The sequence below is a fragment of the Lissotriton vulgaris genome, chromosome 2_1 (genome assembly GCF_964263255.1).
Source record: "Lissotriton vulgaris chromosome 2_1, aLisVul1.2, whole genome shotgun sequence".
Classification (NCBI taxonomy): Eukaryota; Metazoa; Chordata; class Amphibia; order Caudata; family Salamandridae; genus Lissotriton; species Lissotriton vulgaris.
This window is the reverse complement of record NC_141687.1, coordinates 945,714,314-945,730,730: the sequence shown is the minus strand read 5'-3', so window position 1 is coordinate 945,730,730 and position 16,417 is coordinate 945,714,314. Positions and strand designations below refer to the sequence as shown.

Here is a 16,417-nt window from a genome sequence, read left to right as displayed (position 1 = left end):
CCTTAACAATCCTGAAGGCAGAGTGCGTGGTTTAATGTGAGATGGTGCTCTAGCATGAGCTGAGCCTGTCTGCAGCTGTCGGGACCAATTCCCTTAGCTGTTCCGGGATAATGCCAAACCATATACTATTAAGTGCATTATAATCCTCGCGGTTATATGTCAACTTTGGTTTGGCTTTATCAAAACATGTCGTGTAAGGTGTCATACGAATTGGAATACTACCCCCTCGCCAGTTCTGGCGACGGGGGTAGCATTCCACCCTTCTAGAGGGAGAAGACATGTTACTTTGCTGAAACGCGGTTGATTTAAAAAGAGCCTCAGATCCACAAAATGGATGCTTCTGCCACAGACACATGTCTGACCTCCTGCTGCTGACCGAAACTCAGCAGAGGAGGCCTGGACAAAGGATTTCCTGTCACAGGGAGGTGTGACACCACCCCAGACAGGAGATAGTGGATTGTAGCAGGGAGGTTTGAATGAAACCAGACAGTGCCTGGGGAGCACAAGGCTTCCCCTTGCATAATCCGGTCAAACCGGTTCTGGGGCAGCCCAGCCCCAGCTCCAGTGAGACCTGGACAAAGGAAAGGGGGTGTAACCACCCCCCTTCCTGGTCCCACCCATAGGGGAGGGACCTAGCAGGAGATCCACCCCTCAGATTGGAATAAGAGGGGGAGCAGTGCCAATGCAACTCGGATCATCCTGAAATCAACTTTAAACTAAGAAGACGACTGGACTTCGACATTCTGATGACAGAAGACTGAAGAGCATCTCCCTTGTGGCCTAGGAGGGGCCACCCTGTGAACACAGGCATCACCCAGCACCTCGACGTCTGCTTTGCCGCCGCCTCCCGCCGGAGTCCGAGTGCAGAGCCTGACAAGACCCAGCTTCCCAGACTTCTCCCAGCCCGATCCACAGTCCCTGCAAAGAAGGGACCCGTGGAGGCACCGAGAGACGTGGGAGCGGCCATCTTGAAAGACCCCCGAGACGCTGACTGCGCAGCACCCGAGGCACCCTCGACTCTGTGCTTTGGGGTTTGAGAAGCCCCACAACCGAGCAGCATTTGCACCAAAGACCAGCCCTCCAGCATCTCCACGATCTGCGTGGGGCCCTTTTGCTTTTTGCCACTCGACTCGCCATCCCGGCCGCTTGTCACGTGGTCAGCGGCCATCTTGGCGACGAATCCTACGATTTACACTGTGGGTCTGGTTGCTCCAGACCTGCCCTCGCTCCTGTAGAAAGGAGTACCCGCTCTGACCTTGCTGGTCCGAGTAATAAGCCTTTTTCACTTTCCCCGTGGCTTGCATTAGCCAAGGCTTGTTTGCTTCAATCGAGTTGCCGACACCGCCATCAGCTAGAGCCTTCGAGGGACAGCTTGTGATCGACTCCTGGACGTCTTTGACCTCTTCGTGTCCACGCAGCTGCAGAGAGAAGCAACCCCTGATCACCTGTTTGCACCCGACTTTGCCTGGTTCCAATCTGGTTCCACGGTGGTCACTGGTCAGTGACTTTGAACATTGTCCCCTCTGCTTTCAGGTCTTCACCACTTCAGATCCACCCTTGGATCCACCGGACACTTCTGCTTCACAGCGCCTGCAGCTGCAACAGCTTCAAGCACCAAGAACCTGCGTGACAGAACCCGACGCCACTTCGACCCTGTGCACCCACGGCCTGTGGGTGAGGTAACTTTGCAACGCCGGTGTTCTTACACTGGTACACACCTCTAGTGTCTGTGTCTAAAGTTTTGTTCCTCTAGGTTCAGCGGAAGTATCATTTAATTCACTTTATCCAACTTTTACGCACCATTGACTTTGCATTGGTGCGCGCCGCACTTTCCGTGCTGCACCCGTCTCCTGTGGGCTACTCCCGACTTCATCATTGCTAGTCCTGACTGCTCCCAGCGAATCTCTAGGCCCTAGGCCTAACCATTGTTCGATAAGTGTTCCTTATACCACTTTTTTAATATATGGTCTGAGTGGCCACCCGCCCTCATCCATAATTGTGCAACTTTATATGTTTTACTGTGCTTTTGATTTAACGCTTGTGCCCCTTTCCTCATAAAGAGTACTGGGGAGTAATTTAGAAATAAATACATATATTTTTACAATATATACTTGTGTGGTGTCCTTTCATTTGATTACAGGATTGTATGTGGTAAAACAGCTCGCTTAACACGACCTCTTAAGTTAAGCCTTTAAGGCTGCTTAGTCCATGCTACCACTAGGATAGCTTGTCTACAAGGTTGACTTACAACCTGACATCTTTGGGGTTTGTTTGGACTGATACCCAGTGGTTCCAGAATTGGAAACACTACATATCAGGCCAACTTCTCACAGACACTCACTGTTATAATATGGGTATTTGATGATGCCATTATCCTCGAGTTTGTATCACAGTGACCCACCTCCCCTACATGTGGGCTACATCCTTGCAAGATCCTGTGGTTTGGTTTTGAGCATGCATTTTCTTTTTCACTTTGTTTTCCCTTTTTATTTCACTATTTTCTGTTTTGATACCTTCTTCTTGTGTTGCCACGATCACATTTATGTATCACTGTTTTGGGCGATATTGTATCAATTTTGAAAAGTAATGCCAATAAAGAAATACCTCCCCACCTACCTTAAAAAAAAACTTAGTATTGTGGCCGTTCTTGAATATTATTTTTATTATGTTATGTTATGTTATGTTACAAAAATTTTAATACCGCGCTCATACACCAATTGGTTTCTTGGCGCTCAAAGACAACAGGGGTGTAGCACGGGGGGTGTGAACAGCTAACCGTGGGCAAGGCGAAACAGATAAGTTTTTAAAGATTTGCGAAAAGTGGGGTAGTCAGGAGTGAGCCGGATAGGGAGAGGGAGGGAATTCCAAGTGAAAGGGGCAAGGAAGGAGAAACGAGCACCACCGTGCTTCTTGCGACGAAACCTTGGAATAACCAGCAGATTGTGGGCAGAGGATCTGAGGTGTCGGGAAGGAGTGTAAGAATGGAGGCAGGAAGAAATAAAAGCAGGAGCAGAAAAGAAAAGAGATTTGAAGACGGTGCAACCAAGCTTGAAGATGCATCGTTGCGCAACCGGAAGCCAGTGCAAGGTTTTTAACAGTGGAGTGACAGGTTGATGTTTTGGTTGCTGGAAGATTAATCTAGCAGCCTGATTTTGCACCAGTTGAAGGCGTTGAAGGTGGTAAGCTGGAATCCCCACGTATAGACAGTTGGCGTAGTCTAGACGTGAGGTAACCAGGGCCAAGATGACAAGTATAAGGGCCTCTGGAGACAGGTACCTTCGGATCTTCCCGATCCTGCGGAGATGAAAGAAGCAGGCCGAGGTGACAGCATTAATGTGCGGTCGCATCGAGAGATCACTGGAGATGACCACACCTAAACTCTTCACGGAGTCAACTGGGCAAGGGGGAGGGCCGAGGGCAGGAGGCCAAAAGTTGGGAGTCCAAGGATGAGGGGGCCCACCGATCAGGACCAGCTCTGTCTTACTAGGATTGAGCTTCAGCTGACTGAAGTTCATCCATTCGTAGATGGAAAGCATGGTGGATTGGAAATTAGAGCGGGAGAGAGGAGAAGAATCAATAGGAAAGATAAGTTGCAGATCATCTGCATAATTAAAAGTGGTAACAGAAGAGTGACGGAGGGAGACCAAAAGAGGCTGCATGTAAAGATTGAAGAGAAGGGGGGATAATGCAGAACCCTGGGGAACACCACAGGAAAGTGAAGTGGAAGGAGCAGAAAAGGAGGATAGGTGAACAGATTGAGACCGGAGTTGGAGAAAGGACACAATCCAAGACAGGGCCAGGCCCGAGATCCCAGCATTTCTGACACGGTCGACCAAAATGTCATGGTCGACCGTGTCGAAAGCGGCCGAGAGATCAAGTAGTACCAGGGCCTGGGCCAAGTTCTTATCCGCCCCCTGTCTCAGCGTGTCCATGACCGCTGTCACCACTGCCTCCGTAGAGTGGGAAGGTCTGAAGCCTGCCTGCTGGTCATCGAGGAAATGAGTCTCCTCGATGAAAGAGCTGAGGCAGCGGGTGACATAGGTTTCCAAGACCTTCCCGAGATATGGGAGAAGGGAAATAGGTCGGTAATTGCCCAGTACCGTGGGATCGGAACCGGGTTTCTTTAAGATAGGTACCACCACAGCGCTTTTGAAAGCATTAGGGACAGAGCCTATGGAAAGAGAGCGGTTAAGGAGGTCCAAAGGGGGGTCAGGGCATGCCATAAAGGCATCTCTGAGGAAGTGGGGGGGACAGCAATCCTTGGGAGAGCCTGAGCCCACAGCCGAGAGAAGAGAGCGGAAGGTGTCTAAAGAAATCGGGGGAAAAACATTCAGGGAGTGAGGATTCGAAGGAGGAAGGGCACTGGTGTGAGACATTGTGGTAGGGGGAATATTGTTTTTAATTGTAATAATTTTATCAATAAAAAAAGAGTTGAGGGAGTCGCACAAAGCTTGTGATGGCTGGGGCTGGGGTGTGACGCGGTCAGGTAGGGAAAGTTCAGCGACAATTGAGAAAATTTCTTTGGTTTTGGAAGCAGAGTTCATTACTTTTTGAGAAAAATAAGCAGATTTAGCCAGGATAATAGATGTTTTGTAAGATTTAAGTAAGTCCGTATAGACAGACTTGAGTGAAGGATCGTAATTACGCCTCCAGCGGCGCTCAGCCTGGCGAAGAAGGAGTTTGCTGGCCTTGAGTGAATCAGTGAACCAGCGCTGAGCGTCGTGGGGTCGCTTCGATTTGATGGATTTAACAGGAGCGACTGCGTCACTGGCATGAGACAACCATTGGTCCATTGCGGCAGCTTGGGAGTTCAGATCATAGTGACTAGGGGGCAGAGTGGAAGCAAGGGTCGAATGGAACAGAGGGATATCGGCGTGCTTCCAATTACGGGCGGAAAAATTAAGAGATGGAGGGGGGCGGGTGGGTGCAATGATTTGTAGGGTAAAGGAAATAAAAAAGTGATCGGACCAGGTACAGGGGTATACCATGGGAGAAGAAATATCCAAGTTGGTGGTCCACACCTGATCCAGGGTGTGGCCCTTGTTGTGAGTCGGAACAGAAATATGTTGGGAAAGATTAAGGCCGGATAGAAAGCCAGAGAAGTCAAGTGACACAGAGGATTCAGAAGGGTCGGATGGCCAGTAATTAAAGTCACCAATAATCAGGATCCTAGAAGAGTTAATGGTAAGTTGCGAGATGAGATCACTGAACAGGGATGGGAAAGAAGGCATGTTGACAGGCGGGCGATACACTAAGACACAAATAAAGGAGTGTTTGGGAGAAGAAAACTTCAACATAAGAATGTCGGAGTTCAATATAGGAGTGATTATAGAGGAAGTGAATTGCAAATTGGAACGAATAATGGCAGCAACTCCCCCACCCGGTCTGCCAGAGGTCCTGTTGGAATGGAGGACATAGTAGCCCGGGGGTATTGCGGCCAAAATGTCAGGGTAAGAGTCCGCATGTAGCCAGGTTTCAGCGAGGAGCAAGATGTCAATGTTGCCCGTCTCAAGAAGTTGAAAGACCTCAAGCTGATGTTTGGGGAGAGAGCGGGTGTTCAGGTACACGACAGAGATAAAGCGCGTACCGGAAAAGCTAGGCTTGGGAAGTGTGGTAGAGATAGAGTTGGGAGGAAAAGTAGTGGAGGGAACAGCCGGAGGGGTGCTAGGAGGGAGCGGAGAGAAAATACCATATGTCTGAGCGATGGCAATCGTGTGAGGGGATGGAAGAGCACGAGTATAACAGGAGCGGAGAGCAGATGAAGTATAAGTGATACGTTGAGCAGCATGCATGGCCCCTAGCCCCGGTCGGCCGCGGACGGGCGCAGACGGGCTTGACTTATGCGCGACTTCGGCGCGAAGTCGGCGCTCCCGCTGCGCTCGTCCGCTGCGCTTCCTCCAGGTTGCCATTTATACTGGTCGACGTTAACCACTAGACCGCTCACCTGCACGGTGGAGAGGCAGGGCGGAAGTGGTGCAAAGGCGGAAGTGACGCTCGTGCAGGGACCCTCCGCGCAAACGGCACTCTGCCGGGGCGGACCGGGGTCAAGAGCAGTGAAGCGAGGTAAGCAGCTGGTCGAATTGTGCAGGTTAGATGCGGGCGCAATGCAGCAAGAAAACAAAGTGCGCGTTTAAAATAGACAGCCAGCTCGTAGTCAGCTGGAATGCTAATTAAAATAGAGTCACCGGCAGCGCTGGTACACGCCCGCGGCCAGTAGCCACGATTGTCAACCTGCGAGGCCTGAAGCTGAGCCAGATATAGGGATAACCTCAGCAACCACTAGACCGCTCACCTGCACGGTGGAGAGGCAGGGCGGAAGTGGTGCAAAGGCGGAAGTGACGCTCGTGCAGGGACCCTCCGCGCAAACGGCACTCTGCCGGGGCGGACCGGGGTCAAGAGCAGTGAAGCGAGGTAAGCAGCTGGTCGAATTGTGCAGGTTAGATGCGGGCGCAATGCAGCAAGAAAACAAAGTGCGCGTTTAAAATAGACAGCCAGCTCGTAGTCAGCTGGAATGCTAATTAAAATAGAGTCACCGGCAGCGCTGGTACACGCCCGCGGCCAGTAGCCACGATTGTCAACCTGCGAGGCCTGAAGCTGAGCCAGATATAGGGATAACCTCAGCAACCACTAGACCGCTCACCTGCACGGTGGAGAGGCAGGGCGGAAGTGGTGCAAAGGCGGAAGTGACGCTCGTGCAGGGACCCTCCGCGCAAACGGCACTCTGCCGGGGCGGACCGGGGTCAAGAGCAGTGAAGCGAGGTAAGCAGCTGGTCGAATTGTGCAGGTTAGATGCGGGCGCAATGCAGCAAGAAAACAAAGTGCGCGTTTAAAATAGACAGCCAGCTCGTAGTCAGCTGGAATGCTAATTAAAATAGAGTCACCGGCAGCGCTGGTACACGCCCGCGGCCAGTAGCCACGATTGTCAACCTGCGAGGCCTGAAGCTGAGCCAGATATAGGGATAACCTCAGCAACCACTAGACCGCTCACCTGCACGGTGGAGAGGCAGGGCGGAAGTGGTGCAAAGGCGGAAGTGACGCTCGTGCAGGGACCCTCCGCGCAAACGGCACTCTGCCGGGGCGGACCGGGGTCAAGAGCAGTGAAGCGAGGTAAGCAGCTGGTCGAATTGTGCAGGTTAGATGCGGGCGCAATGCAGCAAGAAAACAAAGTGCGCGTTTAAAATAGACAGCCAGCTCGTAGTCAGCTGGAATGCTAATTAAAATAGAGTCACCGGCAGCGCTGGTACACGCCCGCGGCCAGTAGCCACGATTGTCAACCTGCGAGGCCTGAAGCTGAGCCAGATATAGGGATAACCTCAGCAACCACTAGACCGCTCACCTGCACGGTGGAGAGGCAGGGCGGAAGTGGTGCAAAGGCGGAAGTGACGCTCGTGCAGGGACCCTCCGCGCAAACGGCACTCTGCCGGGGCGGACCGGGGTCAAGAGCAGTGAAGCGAGGTAAGCAGCTGGTCGAATTGTGCAGGTTAGATGCGGGCGCAATGCAGCAAGAAAACAAAGTGCGCGTTTAAAATAGACAGCCAGCTCGTAGTCAGCTGGAATGCTAATTAAAATAGAGTCACCGGCAGCGCTGGTACACGCCCGCGGACAGTAAAAGATTTCTCTACCATTTCGACAACACATTTTAAAGATAATTTTTGCTGTCTTCAGATGTAATAAAGGGCAATTATGGGTTAACACTTTATTTGGAGTGGAGTGAAACACTGTCCAAATTTCTATGACTTTGCTACATTTTTGCAGGACATGTTGAGAGCAAATATGCACAAACACCAAAAAGGTTAAGCTTCAAGGAGTGGCCCAGGGGGCTGGAAATGGAAGCTAAGAATTTGAGATGAAGTATAAAATGGTCACATCCATTTGGTTCTATATATGATTAGTTCACAAGTCAGGACTAGATTGTCTTAGGCAGTCGTCTGATTCCAGGCAGTTGACTGAACATTAATAGTAGTGATCGGATGACATTCTCTACCAGGGGACACAATCGTACTCGAGGCCTGTCCCAGTTGAACCACTGAGTAAATTAAACCACACATATTTTGATTCAAAGTAGCATTTCACCCCAAGATGGAAAAGGAACATCAGATTAAACATTAACAACATTATTTTTATTATGTTTAATCACCACTACTCCTCATATTTGGAGGTTGGGAAGGATCCCCCAAACTCTTCTGTCATCTTCAACCCTACACTCCTGTGGTCACATTCCATGCACTCCCTCCCATATTGTGGTTGGTTTTTTTGGGGGGAGGGAGGGGAATTTCTTCATAATAATGGATTTCTTGATTATGGATTCAAGATTTTCACGTAATGCTGGAAGGATCTGAATGCAGTCTTTCACACGAAATGGATTACATGTCACTTGACAGTAAAAGATTTCTCTACCATTTCGACAACACATTTTAAAGATAATTTTTGCTGTCTTCAGATGTAATAAAGGGCAACTGGCTAGGAACATTGAATATGGAGATTCCGAGTCTTATGTTAACTAAAAAGAATTCTTTCACCTGAATCCCCAGAGTGCTCGCATTCTGAGGAAAAGGCATCCGTCTCCTATTCGGACCAAATCCAGAAATCATAACAGGCCAGATGGAGTCACAGAGCAAGCCGGGTGTTAACAGGGATTGGACTATAAGAGGACAAACCACAGACAACTAACAAGGTTATAAGACGTTTTGATACTGTGTTGGGAAAATGTATGAGATAGCAAAGCATGGGTACTTTCAAGTAGAATATTTCAGATGACAAAGTGGAGTTCAATCTAATTCTTATATTCAGGACTAAGGCGAAACCCTTTTGCACCTGCTTAAAATGTGTCAGGCAGATTGCTTTGCAGAGTTAGTAGTATATTTAGAAACAGGACCGAGAAAGATATGCAAGTTCGATTGCAAAAGAGCAGAACCTTGTTTCAGGTTGCATTGGATAACAACAAAGATAAAAATCTTAAAAAAATAAAGTCTGATGTCAACTGAATGTGCAAACATAGTGAAAGGAAATATAAACATGTGTAATCTGACTTTTCCTAGAATAATAGCATTTTTGGAAATTTGTGATGGAACAAATTAAACTCATATTGGGTGACAATATCTGTACGTCTGAAACATTCACTTTATTTAATGCAGTATCCAGCATTAATAAACAAAATCCTGTTAGAAGGTAATGGGTGCAAAAAAGCAGTCTTTACACAACATTTTGTGAATGTGAAAAGACAGCCGCTATGCATGTGTAGATAATTGGACAAGGTGCTCTCTGAAAAGGCCAATTTGGAGGGGGTAACATATGTAGCTTGGGGATAGGTTGAATTTCTTTAATGATATCATGCAAAACAAAAATGTACATCATTATGATAGAGCTAGTCCTTGAATGACTTTTGGATATTTGCCAAAGGAATGGATTACACATCTATAATCCTTTGTAGGCTTCCTGAATAGCAAGCGTCAACAAGCGCTATATAAATACAAACCTTTGTCCTCCTCTATCCTTCTGCTATCATTCCAAATCCAATTAACCGACTAACCTATCCACCACTTAAAATGTACTTGCATGTTTCACTATACTAATTCTACACAAATCCTCGATGGGTGATAAAAAAGCGCTTCAACGCCTCGTCAAGGGTAGTAAGCGCTATATAAATGCAATTACAATATATATGGAAGAGCAAATATGTGGAAGTGTTAAAAGTTAACTGACTTTAATACGTAGGAGACTGCAATCCCTCATAAAAGCCTGCCTCCTATTCCTTTATTACAGTTGAGTTGAGGTCTCTATTCACCAGTAATAACAAAATGACAAAGCTGCTTAGCCGTAATACGTTTTCACAGTTGTAGCAAGGGTTTAATTAATGAAAATAATGAATCAATTTTTCTAGAATGACGACTGATCAGCAAAAAGGAAACATTTATGCAAATATGTTTATGTTTTGCATGCTAAAGGTCATTACAGGAAGGATAGACTTTCTGAATGTTTATACACATTCGGAGCTAGAAAATTTTTCAAACTGACTTACATTAAACAAATTCTAATATCTTTTTGCAACAAATTACTAAGTGCTTTTTCGTGTGTTTAGCTTCATGCTGTAGATGCTGCTTTTACTCTTTATGTCTGCATCCACACTATTGCTTTCACATGAAATAGCAAAACACCAAGTATTTAAGTAGTGTGTGGTGATGGTGTGATTATGTATTATAGGGAACTCTACCATCAGACTCCTTCATTTCCAAGGTCACGGAACTCCTTAATGTCGAGCAATATCCTTACAATGTACGAGGAGGGTAATTTATCATTGTATATCTATATAATGAAAACTTACCCTTGTCATTCATTATAAGGAATTTGCTCGTCGCTGGGGAGTTCAGTGACCTTGAAAAGAATGAGGATGAAGGTCCTATATAATGTATGACAAGGTTATTTTATCATCATTATATATATATATATATACACACACACAGGGAAGGGAGAGTAAGAGAGTTTATGTACTAAGATATTATAATTTTTATTTAATTGAATGAAATCCCTCATCTGAAAAATGCAAAAAAAATGCAAAAAAGAAAGAATTATAAAGAGCACTATTTTGCAAAGACATCTTCAAACTCACCATTTCCAATGCTCCCCGAAGCACCCCACAAAGAAGGTTGGAGTAAATAAGTGCCGAATGGTTATCTGGTAGCTCCACAAAGTCTACAAGGGGATTATTTTCTAGGATCATGGAGAATTCATCCCCTGCTGGGCTCCAGTTTGTGATGGTGGGAGTAACTCCTAAGTACATTTTGAAGGCTACCTATAGATTCAAGGAAAAGATAACGATGTAGTTACCAACATGTGAAGGAGACCCAAGTTTTGCATTAACAGCCTTAGGAAAAGCAAAGGGCTGGACTATGCCAGTGACTAGTTAATCTTGGTTTCAGGTAGGAAACCTCACACAGCAAAACAGAGAAACAATAAATCATCATAATCTTACTAGGTTATACTTATGAGTGCCAAAATGTCAAAAAGAGTGTTTAAATCGTGGTGTAACTCACATCAAAAAGAGGACTGTGACAACCATGATCAGCAACAGCTACAACATTTGTTCAGATTCAAATATCCTTTGCTTTTTTTCCAGTTCCACCGATTTACAACTTTTACACAGGCTGCACTGTTGTCTAGCAAGGTTAGGAAGAATAATGAGACTTACTTTTAATGGTTGTTCTCCAGAATTTGTATCTTTTATACATTCACATGCTTGAACCATCGCTGTGGTCGTGCTGGGTGTTCCACGGTAACCGCAGAACAGAATTTCTACACAAAACATAGCCTTTACGCTGTAATATGATGGTTAGTAGCCTACTCCCATCACTTAATATAAAATTAAACTTTAACCAATCAGAGACAATCAGGCAGAAGACCACACCCTAAGAGGCCACCATTCTTCAGATTTCATTTAGCACTCGTCTGAAGGACTCATACAAGTAGGTGAGCCTCTATCTGGGAGTAGGGGGTCGCATGTGTATCCATAAAAGAACAACAGTTGCAGGTAACTTTTTCCAGAATTGGATCTTTCATAGATTCACATGCTTGAATCAAAATAACAAACAGTCTAATATTTGCGGATGGTGGGTAAGGCTCACCTTTACAGAAAAATAAGATGTAGCACCGCTTGACCAACTTCAGCATCCCTCTGCATTGTGGAATCCAAGCAGTAGTGCTGACTAAATGTGTGCCCGGTCTTCCAGGTTACTGCCTGGCAGATGTCCGCTTTCGATTCCCCAGTTAACAAAGTCATTGATGAATACACACTTCTTGTCAAATGTTTTGCAACCCTTCCTCGCAAAGGATAGTCAGCTGTATTATGACAGTATACAATGGCAGCATGAACCCAGTGAGCTACACTCTATTTCGAAAGAATTTGTCCTTTTCTGCGAGGACTGTAAGCTATGAGCAACCAATCATAATTTCTAAATTTGCTTGTTTGGTGTGAGAAAGTGAATTGTTAGTTGGGGTCAATAGTAGTCTACCACATGTAATAGAGTCACTATTCCTGTTAGGTCCAATAAAGGCCTGGGTAATTTAAATTCAATCTCAACACCTGGTAGCTTTGGAACAGAGCAGGCAGGTTTAAAAAAAAAAAGCACTTAGAAGTACCAAAACAGTAAAAAAGTCAAAAACACAACACAATAAAACTCCCACACCAATTTATAAAAATGATTTTTTAGTAAACAAAATGACACCAAAATAATAAAAAATCAATTTGAATTTTTAAACGTTTAAATAAAAGTATTGCCGGAATGCACAAAGCCCCAAGTGTAGGCAACTGCTTGCACAAGGCTGAGCACAATGGTAAGCTTTCAGGTCGACTGTGATAGAGCCTAGATCGGACACAAGGACAAGGTTCGTACTGGTGGAGAAAGCAGACAATGGGTGGTGCTGAGAGAAGGGGCTTTGGCATTGACGGAATCCGGTCTTTAGATAGATCAGAGACAAACCTGTTGATTTCGGCAGGGAAAGTTCAGACAGGAAAAGTTACATTTTTCTCCCTCTAAGATCTTCGGTGTCGATTGGGTCCTCGACGGCTGCGCCGAGGTTGCCTGTGGGATGCACCTGAAGCGGTCTTGGCACTGATGGATTCTGTTGTCAAATAGAGAAGGTAGCAGAAGCAACACCAAAGTCAGGGCCACTAGCAATGCACACTCAGCAGATCAGCTGCAAGGTTGGCCCCGGCCCCACATTGCTTCTCTAGGCAAAAAGCTTGTAGAAAGTCCCAAGTTTTAGGGTTAAGGAGGAGGAGTACGCCTTCACACCAGCAATCAGGTGCCAGGTCCTCAGAAACCGCACGAGTGTGGCAGAACTTTTTTTCCACCAATTTTTATTGATTTTTAAGGTAGCATAGTCGGTATTGCAACCGTTACAGTATGAGAATGGAATCGACAGCAGCGTACATGTTCCCAGCAGGTCGATATACTATGGAATTTGTTACGACAGGAGACATTGGTTTAGCTTTACATAATCAACAAACATTCCTCCCTCCCCGTGACGGTTGTCAGGGCATCCGTGACCACCTTTCAAAGCAATTGCGCTTATGAAATTAAATGAAATAATTATTTATAAAGTGCAACTACTGCCAGAGAGCGTCTAAGCGCTGCCTGCTGTAGAGGAGAAAAATTAAAAAAAGACAGTGCCAAGCAGAGAAACCAGTCCCATAAAGAGATCACTTATTAAAAAAATCGGTTTTCAGATCTTTTCTGAAAGCATGAAGGCTTGTACAGGCCCAAAGAGAGAAAGCCATGGAGTTCCATCATTTTGCTCATCAGTAGATAAAACTTCTGCCACCCAAATTAACTTTTTTGATTTTGGGGACCATGACATTGCATGCTGATGAGAAACGCAGGGTTCTGGAAGGATGTTGCAGGTAGTCAGTGCCAATGCCATTAAGAGCATTAAAGGCGATACAAAGAGATTTTACAAGACTTGCGTCCTACTTAGAAGTTTCTGCTGCAAGTTGACAAAGTGCATTACAATAGTCCAGACATGAGCGCCATGTCCGCAACTTGGGAGCCGCATCTAGGGGACGTTGATACACTGCTATATATTGTATGCAAGCTCACAGGTGTGTGATACACTACATGTAAGATGTTGTGCGAAATTTACTGGAATTTCGAATTGCGAGAAACTTTATGCGGATATTCAAGGGCCCTGCCCTACTCTTTCTGTGTCACAGCATGACCAGTGTCCTGCTCCCAGTGTTGCCTGGTGGAATGCAACAGGTCTTGTGGTGTAGAAGCCATTGCACGCGCATGAACCACTTGATGAGGCGCTGCCAATCATGTGAATCGCACGTACAAGGGCTGAATGCCAATTCTGCTGCAGCTTAGCGAGCAGAGCTAGATGAGCTACTATGAAATGGCCCAAGGGTAGGTCCTGATCCACGCAGAGCTGCTCGAATGGCACTTGGGCAGCATTTTGGAACAGGGCGCCCAGGGTACCTACCCCCTCTGACTCCCAGATCTCTATTCCCTCACTCTCAAGGAGCTCCCTCAAAGGGAGCAAGGAGCTAATACGGATCTCTGGCATGCACGTGCTACTGCATCAGGGTCGGGGATAGTCAGAGGCTTCTAGTATAGCTGGTATACGCCATGGTCAGAAAGTTATTGGATTGTGGGAGGATTTTACCCATTGGTAGTAACAACTCGTGGATCACTCAGTCGACACGATCCAGTGGAGTGAGACCCAGCTTTACCAAATACCACTGGGATAGCCATTGCAGTTGTGCTGCCAAAAAATAATGCTCGAAGTTAAGAGCTCGTAGACCCACTTTGTCAACCGTTCGCTGGAGCTTTGGCAGGGCAACGTGTCAATTCCCTTAGTTCCAGGTTCCTAGCATACCTTGCAAAGTGTGGAAGGTGAAAGTCTGTATGTGGACCGGTAGGTTATGAAAATAATAGAGGAGTCAGGGAAGGATCACCAAGCAGGATAATAAGAGACGACCCTGCATTATAAGTGGGAGTGTGCTCCAGAATGCAATGGCGGTCTCAGGAATGCAAAAGCACTAGTGAGATTACCGTCTATCAAGCCCCGAGCATTGTGGTAAAAACGAATATCCAAGGTAACGGTATTTGCGCGGCTCCCATCTCACTTAAAGGGGTCCCACCACTAGATAGTGTGGCGAGCAATCCCTTCATCTAAGGCCACCATATAGCATGTGTGGGGCAGAACTCACTCCAACAGTAGCCACCATAAGGGTCCAGGGCAGTTCCAGCTGAAATTGGTCAGCTGAGCTCTTCAATGAAGGTGGGCTTCTTGCAGCCTTTGTGTCCCTGTACCTTAACAGGAGGTCAGCCAATTGACCCTTCGAGCTCTCTTCATTGCCCTGGGTACAAGTGGGAACAGGTCCAGCCCTTAGGTTTCTCCCCATAAATCTAAGCAGCAGGTGCAGTCCTTCTTCTGTCTTCCACAAATCTAGTAGTGTTTAGAAGAGGGTGCCTAGGGGGGCCACATTGAAACTAACCTGTGGGTGACACCTGGCCCCTCCCTAACCAATTGTAAAAAGGTTCCCTACCCACGTTTGCATCAGTCCACATGGCCATACAGCAAACAATCCCACAGTGCCCCTTTCTACCTAATTTCAAGAATGCAGAGCCTATCTTCCCTTTGTGCAGAGCTTCTGTGCCCATTATAGAGCTGGGGCCAGGGAAATTAACTACTCTTACCCTGATGTCATTCAAAACAGATTCTGGGGGCAGCTCCTCGCCCATTGGACTTGGTGTCTGGCAAGCTAGGGAGGGGGACAAAGTAAGGGGGCAGGCCCAAATGTTTGCTACATCTATCTGGCCTTTTTAAAGATAATTTGGTTCCTGGGTGCTGCCCAGGTGGTCATCCTGCCACATGAGCAGAAAACCTCAGAAAACCTAAGGCCTTTGTCTCAGCTCGAACAACGTTCACATCTGATCAAGAAGCTATTCACCTACTGGTGACAGTTTTTTTTTTTAACTTTATTTGTCATTTTCGAAATAATAAAAGGAAAAAAAGAAACCAATGTTGCATCTCATGGTATATATGAAATCAGATAAACAGCGGAAGAATGCAAAGCGCACACAAGTCACAGAATGAAGGAGGAAACATTATTCGGGTTGTTATAAAACAATGTGTTATACAGACGGTGAAATATGTGAATTACAATGCCCAAAAAAATGACAATAAGAAGGCAAAATAGAAATGCGTACAAAACCATTGATAATAACATGTCATTTACGTAATAACCGGACATTCAATTCCACAAAAAAAGAATCAACAATGATCAGGAAATCAATCGAGCAAAGATCTAATACAAATCATTTGCAAATTGCAGTGCACATCAACCAATCCCCTCAGGAACTATATAATTGTCTGGTTGGAACTGACGGTCAGCAGTAATCTTGGCAATATATGACCGGTACGGCCCCCATATATCAACAGGTCGGGACGCACTGGGAACTAGTGTAGAGTACTTCACACAGTTAGTATTGCAAAAGACCATGCTCCTGAGCCATGATGTCACTCTCGGAGGTCGTCTATCACACCATAGTAATGCGACTTCTCTCTTCGCCAGCAAGAACCCCAGTGCAGCAAGCTTTCTAATAGCGCGTGGGAAGTTGGAAACATAGCCCAATAACGCAGTTTCTGTAGTGGGGACCAGGGGCATGCCTAGAATGTTGCTGAGCATGCGGTGTACCTGGGACCTATAGTCCAAAAGAATGGGACATATCCATGAAAGGTGGGCAAAATCAGTGAAGGGGGCTTTGCACTTGGGGCAGTGGTGTGGGCGACTAGGGTCTATTCGGTGTGAGCGCGTTGGAGTATGATACAGCCTACGGAGAAATTTGAAATGGATGAGTTTATGCTTGCTATTCAGAGAGATTTCCTTAGGGGCTTTACAGCACTGTTCCCCTTGTAT

At 46.3% G+C, this 16,417-nt stretch overlaps 1 protein-coding gene across 2 annotated transcripts in view; it reads right to left on the bottom strand.

Moving 5' to 3' along the window:
* Positions 1-16,417, bottom strand: part of TRAPPC3 (trafficking protein particle complex subunit 3) — a 114,097-nt gene that overhangs the window by 34,463 nt on the left and 63,217 nt on the right. For both annotated transcript variants that reach the window (XM_086956492.1, XM_086956493.1), the window contains exon 4: positions 10,607-10,789. In XM_086956492.1, coding sequence (XP_086812618.1) covers positions 10,607-10,789 — 183 coding nt within the window. The remainder of the gene's footprint in view (positions 1-10,606; positions 10,790-16,417) is intronic.